This window comes from Temnothorax curvispinosus, unplaced genomic scaffold (genome assembly GCF_003070985.1).
Source record: "Temnothorax curvispinosus isolate PA1 unplaced genomic scaffold, ASM307098v1 QBEX01013028.1, whole genome shotgun sequence".
NCBI lineage: Eukaryota > Metazoa > Arthropoda > Insecta > Hymenoptera > Formicidae > Temnothorax > Temnothorax curvispinosus.
The window spans coordinates 397,268-408,330 of NW_020222808.1; the positions used below are offsets into that span (position 1 = coordinate 397,268).

At 36.0% G+C, this 11,063-nt stretch overlaps 1 protein-coding gene across 2 annotated transcripts in view; it reads right to left on the minus strand.

Annotated features, from left to right (window-relative positions):
* LOC112463101 (polypeptide N-acetylgalactosaminyltransferase 2) overlaps nucleotides 1–10,619 on the minus strand; it is a 189,042-nt gene extending 178,423 nt beyond the window's left edge. For both annotated transcript variants that reach the window (XM_025029292.1, XM_025029291.1), the window contains exon 1: nucleotides 10,344–10,619. In XM_025029292.1, the coding sequence (XP_024885060.1) occupies nucleotides 10,344–10,433 (90 nt within the window). In that variant the 5' untranslated portion in view covers nucleotides 10,434–10,619. The remainder of the gene's footprint in view (nucleotides 1–10,343) is intronic.
* Between the last annotated feature and the right edge of the window lie 444 nt (nucleotides 10,620–11,063).

Below are 11,063 nucleotides of genomic sequence, written 5' to 3' on the forward strand. Positions count from 1 at the left end.
ATGTATAACAGTTAAACTTTGTCATTAGCAATTAACTCAATATCAGCTAATTGCAATAATATATATGTAATACTTACTCATGTGAAATTAATCGAGTAATGAGTCCTTTAGGCTGTAAAAATCAATAGCAAATGACAGATCGATACACATTACAGCGCAATTATTAAACGATATTCGAGGATAAACTTTACGCGATATCATTGATCAATTTCGATCATTTATTTTCAAATTAAATGATAAAATATATACGCATCATTACTAAAATATTGTGATGCGCAGTATTCCATATAATTCATGTTTATATCATTTAAATATGTGCAAAAATCAATAATCGTAATCTTTTTTTATCTCTACTTTCTAATTCTATAGGTAATTTTATCTACAATAATTTATGCACGATATATACACACAAATGACTGAAGTAATGATCAAATCAATAGATCAACCTCTATAATAATACGTCATATTGATAACTCGACTATCAAATAACTCGGTCATTAAAGTATCATCGAATACTGGTTATATTAACGGCGATCTTGTTATCTATCGTTGACGCGGGCGTGACAGTTCAATCGAACAGCTACTAAACATGGAAGCAAATTTAAACCGACCAGGTGCTATCGTTTGGCCATTGGCTAAATATAATAATATAAATGACAGTAGATTTTATATTAGAATCGAAGTGATGTTTGAGTATAATATACGAGCGATTAATCATATGACGCTGTACTTGTTCACTATAATAAATGTGACAAAAATGTGATTGTGTATGATAATTGCAAATATCGTTATAATCTCTAATTTCTAAATTAAGAAATTAGATAAATAATAATGAAAGATACATTTTCCGCTTTTCATTAAAACAATATGAAATCTGTCGTCCGCATTTTTAACGGAGTAATTCCGGAAAAGCCTCTCTTTTCCTCTTTTGGATTGGAACAGAACGTTATATACGGATAAGGTTTAAAAATTCCCAGAAAATCCCGGGATTTCACGATTTCATCCGCCACGGCTCGTTTTATTATTATTATTATTTTTTTCACTTTTGACAACCAACCATAGATATCATTCCACCGGAATATCTGGCATGCCCGATATCGTGACGGTATGCGAATGGCGCGGATGCACGTGCGTGTCGTAAGATACACGTGCACACATACCACAGTGACGGTGTCGACCACCGCTCGCGCGAGAATCGGGTCACCGGAATGGCACTCACTTCAAACCGGTCCTCAAGAGCAAATCACCCCTATTTTACGGACAACCGCACGCACGCACGCGACCGAGGCGACCGTTGTGCCCCACGGAGCGAGGATTTACAATTATTATCGACCGTACGATTTTACGCAGCCGGTCGAACGAGTTCATGGCCTAAATGTTCATTACCGAATATCACACGAGCAGCTGCGTTCTCCTTTCTTACTCTTTTAAAAGTTTTAATTTATTACAAAGAATCATGCATAATCTGTATACACTCGCAGGAAATTCAGAAACTATATTCAAATATTTCTGATCAAAAGATTAAAATCAGATTTTTTAGTAAAAATATATTCATCTTAAACTTTACCTCGAAATATTGTCCCCTGGATAACGTTTATAATGTGTCGAGTATTGAAAATCACCGAGTGATGTCAATACCCGTATATATTATATTCAATCGCGTCTGTATAATATAAGACTATCATTACATTTCGCCAATGTGTTTTGCTCATTGCAAACTCCAATATCTGTATGTATATGATGGTATACGTGAAAATGACGTACAGTTCGCTGCGTGTGCTCACATGTTACGCATATGCATTTCTATCTCATAAATAAGATACATTCTCGCTGAAAACCCAATTGATAATCGCTCTGCTTACATGTTTAACAGAATGCGGCACGCATTGCTATTTATTATGATAAATAGTACGATGCGTAACACAATTTTCTTCATCAATATTTCTCATGTAATTCTTCTCCTAATTTTTGCTGTTTCTACGATTAATGATTGAAAATGTCAAATTTTTATTACAAATTACTATTACTATTAAATCAATTTAATATTTTTTCTGCGAGAATATTTAAAAATCTTATTTGGATTTAAATGCACCTCGATATAAATTAATCAATTTCTAAATGGCTAAAAATTAATTTAACAATTTAAAGAATTTAATTATAAATGTGCTGACTAAAAACGTTGCGTAATAATTTTCAACATTTTTATAAAATTATTTACTAATAATATGAAAATATATTATCGATTAAATTATATGAACCTATTAATAAAAAGATAAAACAATCTACTTGTTCTCGATATTAAATAAGTGGAGCAAAACACAAGTATAATCTGCTCATTTCCAATATTGACTATATTGGAAGCCAATTATTGAATATCAATTTGTTGCATAATAAATAATATAGCTAAAAAACCAGACTATTACTCGATGTCACGAATAAATAGCATGAATAAATACCAATTAACTGAAATCTATACAAAACGCCGATAAAACCGATAAATGAGCTCGCCTGATTAGCTGTGGTAAAATTTGTCAATTACTGTTTAATCTGACATGCAACATGCTTCCATATATATTTCATAGCTGGATAATATGAATCTATCATGCAACATAATACAATAAAGAAGCTTAACTTACTATATTTAAAGAAACAATTATAGAATTCAAACAATCGTGTAGTAAAATTTCGAATCTAAAAATTCTATAACAATATTCTTTTCATTTCAGCAAACATTTTAACGGAGATAAGAATATAATGTAATTGTAAACTGATGAGACTAATTTTAATTTAACCTTTTCATCCTTTTGCACATTTCAGGTCAGATATTAGATAGATCAAATATAATTCGCCAAAACGTAACGTTGATGCATGATTATATATGAATCAAATTACTCGTATGCTCTACATTTACTCGTGATAATTAATGTCTCTTGTCGAGACGGTAATGTAATATTATGGCGGATGTAGCATGCAACGTGAACAAAGCGTGAGAACGTGTGCGAGTATGTCTTCTCGACTTACAAGCTACGAAGAAAAGCGACAGTAATGTCATTAGTTATGCAATTTGTTTGTCAGCGTGAGTATCTCTCATTTATGTACCATGTTTTCTTAATAAAAGCAAATGTAACGGTCTTTTTATAATATAGTGTCTTCTTTTCGATAGAAATTTTCAGAGACGTGCGACCAATAATATTGAAATTATATAGCTGAAGAAACAATGAATGTTTCATTATATACTTTTCGCGAAATAAAATAAAAAGAACTATTTACATGTGTGTGCAACATAATCGAGGAGAGAAGAAAAGACCACGTTATGACCTTCGTGATGAACTTGTTCGAAAATGCACCATTTCGTTCAAGTACCGCAATAATGCGTGTCATCGAAGCGTCGATGATTCGATCGCTCCTTTATGCCACGTCTTAGACATAAAGCGATATCCAACTATAGAACCAACCTGCAACCTGCTAGAAGCTTTTTCTTTAGTGCGTCAATTTCATTTCGAGCGAGAACAAAATGGAAACTTGAAATATGCGTTAAATTGAAATAGATGTATTTTTCTTAAATAATTTAACTATATTTTTTTAAATATATTGCGATATATAAAATGTATAGTATAACTAAAATTTATAAACAATTTATTCATAAACTTAGAATAAAATAAAAAAGTTGATAGAAAATCGATATGCCTGAAGAGCTATATGCATCGGAAAAGTACGCAGGATGCACGACCGGTCCAACTCGTTCTGTATCAGACAATCAACAAGCATCGAGTCGTAATTTGGCTCGAAACACAGCTGCGTTCGCGGAATAGAGCACAGTTTCGCGACAATGTGTAAAACGGACGTTTCGGAATGACACTCTCACTTGAGTGCAACGTTCGCCATACGAGCAGCTACGCGTGACACTAGAAACAACGATGATTTAATCAACTCCGCTACGAAAGCAGCACTCGGCTTCGATTGCGGCTGCCGTGCTTAACGACCGAATCGTTTCCTGCAGGGTTAACGCGATTAGTCCGCCCCATTAGCGCGTTCGCGTTTAAGCGCCACGTCGCGTCGGCGTGGATTACGAGACAAGTCAGGTCAGTCACCGAAAACAGTCTTGAATACGTCCTTCCTAAAAAACATTCGATTTTAAAATTTCGGCTGAAAAATCGGTCCCCAGCCAAGAGGAGGTGACAGCCGTGAAGCGATTTCGCCTAACAAATTTCCCTACCCTGTGCGATAAGCGCGCGGAGACACAGATTCCCCCGATTTTCGTGGTAAATGGCGGTGGCAAAATTTATAGCGTTCTAGAATAGTCTCTTTAAGCGATATTTCGACGATTCCGCGGTATCGCGCTGGTATTCGGCAAATGAGAAGTCTTGTTATTTACGCGATAGTATATTTAGCTGTTTTAATTTGATTTCAGCAATATCACTTATTTTAAAAAAAGATCGGCAAACCTGTAAATGAAAGCTGATGATATGTCAGTTACGTCCTGTAAAATAACGGTACTCGGAAAGATCGCTTTCGCTACGCATTGAATGCCCGATTCGTTTCATTGCAGGGTGATTAGCAGCGGTTAACGGATATCAGAGTCGAAAGCATCACGAAAGCATCACGTTTTGCGGACAAGCAAGCGGTCTCCGTTATTCAGGAAATGTAAATGCTCGCGGTGACGTAAAGCTATGTTGTAAAGTGAAACTGATAGTAACATCGGCCGCTCGTTGGCGAATGTCTCCCAAACTTCTTAACATGCTGTACGCGATCGTGTAATGCCATGCGAAGTAAATCACGATTTCACTGATGCCGCACCGGTGCGGCATCACGTACGATGCACTTGCCTAAACGCGTCCGTTAGATTGCAGACTACGGTCAATGCGTAAATGTATGCCACGTAATATCGTATTGATACACGACTCCAATGATAACGCTTAGCGGAAAGGTCAACAAGTTCACCAAACATCGAGGTTTGCCGCTTGAATACATGATCGAATTTGCTTTTCGACTTAATTTAAACGTTAATTGCTGCTATAATTATTTAATTGTATGTTAGAAGAGATAAACAATCTCATTTTCTTATTTTCTATCTAAATTGACATTATTAATTAATAAAAATGCAGATATAAAATTTCTGGTTTTAGAAAAGGTATCTCCAATAATCTTGTTCTTTACATATATATATTATAAAGATCATCCTTCTGAATAACGTCCAGTTACCAAAATGCAATATATAGTTTCATTCTTTTACTTGAGATAGCCAAGAAATACGATAATATAAAAAATTTCCCAACATTGCGCGATAAAATTTGTAAATAAAGAGTATAGTATAATTTTCAATCTAGAATGTTTGTAACATTATGATATTTATGTGTGTAGGTGTGTACATATACAATATACACTTTTTATCGTAAATTTGCAATTAAATAAATTATTCTAAAAAAAAACAGCAATTAAATATAAATAAAATTGCAAAAATTAGAACAAATTCAATTCATATTAGCAAATAGGAATTCTAACAATTTAGCGAATTATAAATTTTTTCCTATCTAAAAGTTATCATGTAAGAAATGCGTTTTTCTTACAGTCGCAATTGTGTGCTGAAGTCGCGGAGAAGAACAGTAGAGAAAAATCAGTTCATCAAAAAAGAACAATTAAACTAACTGGCAATTCTGGAATAGTATTATTCAGTGAACAATAATATTGTTTAATGAGTGATAGTATTGTTCAACAAAACGCTGCGAGATAGAAGGAAACAGAACAATTCTCAGGAAAAACAGAAAATCCGAATGAAACTTACAATGCCTCGATCGATCTTCCGCGTGGCCTTTTAACAACAAACAGCCCTAGGAAAACAGCTCTGCACCATTCGTTCATATTATCTGCGTTATTCGCATTTTATCCTTCTTACTGCTTTCCGCATCTAAGATAAATGGATATAGCTATGCTAAAATCTGTGTGACCAACCAGAAACCCGAATAACCTTACATTGTTTGTTTGACGAAAAGTAAACACGTAATATTATTTCTTTTTAAATTCGATTCAATTTTATTACATATTAAAACCCCGAGTAAAACCCCTACAAATGAATAAAAAGGTGAATAATTGTACGTAGCCCGATCTCGGATTTATTCACCTATCACACATTCATTTCATATAAACTGAAAATACCTATGTTGCAAGTCGCAACATTCACGAAACAGAATGGCTTGATGTTTACGATTAAATGCATTTACCTCGACGCGTATCACATCACAAGTAGCTTGGACATTATGCCAGCTGCCGCACTGCGTGCATGCTTGTATGCGGTATGGCTGTCTTCACGTGTCATGAATGAAACAACCGCGCGCGCTCTTGTAATTACTTCATTTTTCGCGTAGTCGATTAAATTCTATGGTCAAGTAATTTTATATTTTAAAAACATAAAAAGATAAATTTATTGTCGCATTTGCCTTTTGCGTTTCTAAATAAACTTTATAATTTCAGAAATACGCCGAAGGGAGATTGTCAAGTTAACTTTTCTTAGGTATCCGAAAGATAGGTATCCGAAAGTTCGCTATCTATTAGGAAAGCTGACTACTAGACCGCACGTGACGCCCGAGATAATGACGATAAGTAAGCGCTCGTGAGATTTTATGGTTTATTTAGTGCTTGCGGGAGTCGAGCACAGCGGGACATATCGAAAGCCGCACATGTAGGCGTTCAAGTCCATTCAGTCAATGACGAACGTGTACGTCAATCGCTGAACCGTGTCCCAGTCACAGGATAAATGGTTGTGCATGTTAATATGATTTTGTCACGAACAGGCATCGCGACTGCGAAAGGGATCTCGATTCTCGGGGTGATCGACCGCGGTCTTGGCCGATGTACAAGTAGAATACCGCATGCACAGTCCAGAAGTAGCCGAACCTCTGATAACGCTTGCCAAATTTAACTCAGCGTATTTTGGCACCCAAAATAATCCTCTTAATAAAATTAATAAATAGAGATTCTCAACTATTCGTGTAACAGATGTTTGCATACGTCTTATTATCATTCTGACAGTTATTTACGACAAGACTTTTTAGTCTTTTCTCGATTTTACGGGCGATATTATGCGAGATGTACGAAGCGATTACATTGGCTTTATAAGCTCTTTCTAGAATTCTAGAAGAGCTTATAAAGCCAATAATGTAATCGCTTCGTACACGTTCGTGAAATTTAGAAGGACGCAAGTCTGGAGAGACGACGTGTTCTCTTATGGATTAAGTAATTTAGAGCAACTTCTCATAATTACGTAACTCGCTGGTGCAAATTGAGGCATAACTTCGCATACTTAATTGTAGCTCTAATCTATTCTAATCTAATCTAAGTCGCTCTCGCACAATTTCGAGTTGTGGACGGGAGAACGGCTTGTAAATTAGCGCGTATAAATTTCATTATATGAGCGACACAATATTAATTATTCGCGCGATGGTTCCAGTTGACAAATTGCGACTCGAATTTTGTATCTGTGCAACAACGATTTATTCTCTAATCGAAATACATATCTAACATATATATCTGATATCGCGTAAAGCAGAGACATATTTATGTGTATGCGTGTTAACGTTGCGATACGAAAAGTATAATATATTTCGCGCTGTTATAATAAATGGTATATACCATTTATTAACCCACATTATAATAACGATTTAATGAAAATTACCTCGTTACGAACGATAATACATATATAGAATTAGCGTAGAATTTTAATCAAATATTTAATCAGCCTATAATTCATATAAAATACATATTGCTCTTTCTGCTGAAATTTAACGAGCGATAGATCGCGGTTGAAAATTTACGATAGTTCGAGTTTGTCCGATGAAGTGTCCACGTTTTTACCAGTAGCACAACGTGTAGTACAACTGCTCACACGCGATCACGCGAGAGTTAGCCAAACGAAACGGATACCGTGACAGAGGCCGCCGCACTCCATCATTATTCACATTACATTAAACATTTATTATGTTTAACATTACAATTACCTCGAAGTTCGTTCGCTTCTGGGATTCGATGTAACATGTAAATGCATCACTTGATCACATCGGATACCAGAATCGCGGCCGCGCATTATATTAAATAAAATGATAGGTAGGTAAAATCTAGATAGGTAGTTATTAAATCTTCCGCTTTGATACAATCTTTTTGCTCAAGTTTGCTTATTCCTTATTCAGTTTGCATATTATAACTATATATATCCAGTTCAGTTTATGAAAAAATCAAGAAGAAAGCATATAAATTATACTTAACTTATTATTGTAACTTTTTCATTAATAATATAGCTAGATAATTAATAAGTGTTTGTATAAAGGTATTAATTTACTTCTAATAAATTGTCATTTATAACAATTTTAAATAATTTCAGTTTTCTGTATAATGCATTATCTAAAATATTATTTTATTTATAAATATAATAATGTCACACAATCTCTAAGATCCGTAATTACGATCGTGTCAATTTTGCCGAACAATTCAGTTAAAATCCGTTTTGAAACTTAATATAGCTTATTAAATAGATTTTGCGATCTGGCTTATATCTTATACGTACTTATCTCTTGTTATATCTCATTTGCAATCGCGATTGAGACTCAGATACAGTGTCTCGTAATAACTCCATTCTTATTTATTGGTAATTCAACTTTATATCATTCGAAAGAAAGTATTTAATAATGTAAAATCTATAAAAAACTATCTCATCGCGCATTATAATCTCAAAGTATTCCAAAACAGTCATATGTATAGTACTTTAATCGGCGTCAGATATCACGGGAGTATATTATCATATTGCATTTCACAATCAACTGAACAAATTCTCGGTTAATCTTTCATCAAGATGTGACTATCGGACTACTGTCTGTAGGTAAGTATCTCAAGATAAAGCTTCATTCTAAATACCTTATCCAATATACTTTATAATGCAAGATTAAAAAAAGTATGAATAATATAATGACTACAAAACTGGAGCTAAAAGTCAAAGAGGATAGAAAATTCAAATTGATTCATGGGTCGCGATGTAATGTATCGACAAATAAAAGCATTCGAAGGGATGAACATCGAGGGATGAAAACAATCGATTTTTTTCTCCCTACGCTACAGACTCCGTGATATTATTCCACGCGTTCCGCGTGGAAGCTGATACCGTAATGCGAGCATGCGGCCGACATATGTCGCTTGGGATTTAAAGTACAACGAAGCTTATTTTCATGTAAATAAGAACACATGTAGGAGCGTGTTAGAAGAATATTCTTTTAAAAAAAGAAACTCATTCAGTTAATAGTACGCGAAAGCGCAATGTAATAATGCATATAATTAATGTTGAGCGCAGTCTGTTATTTTGAATGAGATATCGCAATAATAAATTATTCATTTTTCTTTTCAAATCTACACTGTTTCATGTTAAAAGTAAAACGATAAAGCTGAATAAGCGTTGCAAAAATCATTTCTGTTTACGAAGGTACGATGCAAAAACTGTAACAAGTTTATGTAACTGTGTTCGCTCAGTGCATGATACGTTTAAACACATGTTAAAAAATCTGGGGGATGAAAATCCCAGAAGCGTAAATACAGAATGCTTTTAGAAATTACATGCAAGCCGCAAGAGAAATTTAGCGAAAATATACAACATACGTATGTTTTAACATCACGATGTGTGCATAATTAACGTTTTATCTCGTAAATAAGCTTATATTTTTTCGTCTCTTTACCAGATTCGATTAGAATATTACACAGATTTCAGATATGCCGAAAAGAGTTTATAAAATATACATGTATATTTGAAAAATTGTATAAGGAAAATTTTAAATGGAACACATATTCGAAGGACAGATAACGGGAGCTTTCCAGCAAGCGACCCAAGTCGACACAAGTGTCGTTTCGTCTTCGTTCGTCATTGCCAACAAAGAAAGATAGAACGACGTTTGTGTCGACTGCGTCGCTTGCTGGAAAGCTCCGATCTCTCTCCGCGTCGTTAAAAAATTCGAATTCGAATATTACGTCACGTGACTCGTGACGTAGGTAATTGGGAAGCAGCGTTTTAGTATATCGCGCTATATCAAAATTTCGCGTTTTCATTGCGACGTTCTTACAGAAAACTGCTGTTCTCTGTTATACGTGCGTTTTAGGAGATAAAAATGTAAAGCAGCAGACACTTGGACGCGCAAAACGCAAGCGATCTGATCGCATTCTGGAGCAGCAAGCGGCGCGGCGTTCGTGCACTTCGTGCACCACTTCAGAGACGGACGGTTACTCCGACGACTGACGACATATATCGTTCGATCGTCATCGCCGAGCCGAAATTTCACATAGCCGCGATCAGCTGACAGCGAGCGATATCTTACCTTGGTGTCCCTGGACGTGTGGTAATAGTAAACAAAGGCGAACATCCACGCGCATGACAGGAGCAACGCGATCTTGACATTCCGCCGCATGACTGCTCCCCCGGCTCGCACTTATTTCGCGTCTCACGCTTCCCCGCCGCCCGGCCGATGCCCGATGGCGCGTCTTCTGGCCGCAGACCGCGAGACTCGTCCTCCTCTCTTTCACGAAACGGAGCACGCACACCCGCGAACGAGAACGCGGTGCGAGGCCACGGGAACACCACTAATGCACGCGTACCGGCAGCCGAAGCCATACTGCCGCGGCCGACCAAACGCCGCGAATATAACACTCGACGCCCTCAACGGCGGGTTCCACGCTCGGCCGTCGCCATCTGTTAGTGGCGCGCCGAACTCGATTACGCCCACGTACTAAAAGGGCGCCAGATTTCGGAGTACTTGATGGTCGAGTCAGTCGAGTGAATTGGAAGAAACAATAGAAATTAATTTCCGATCTTGTTCCAAGACCCGAATGTGTTTTTTTCTGGGTGTATTTCGAACCGAGTTAGCTCGGCTTATTTTTGTTTCTGGATATTGGCATAGTTATTTAACTAAAAACTAAACCAAGAAGTGTTCCGTACTCGTCATAAATGTAAATACTGTGTTATATCATTATATAGCGTTTGTAAAAATGAAATAGAAGAAACGTCGAACATTTTACACTTAGAAATCAAAGACCGCAAT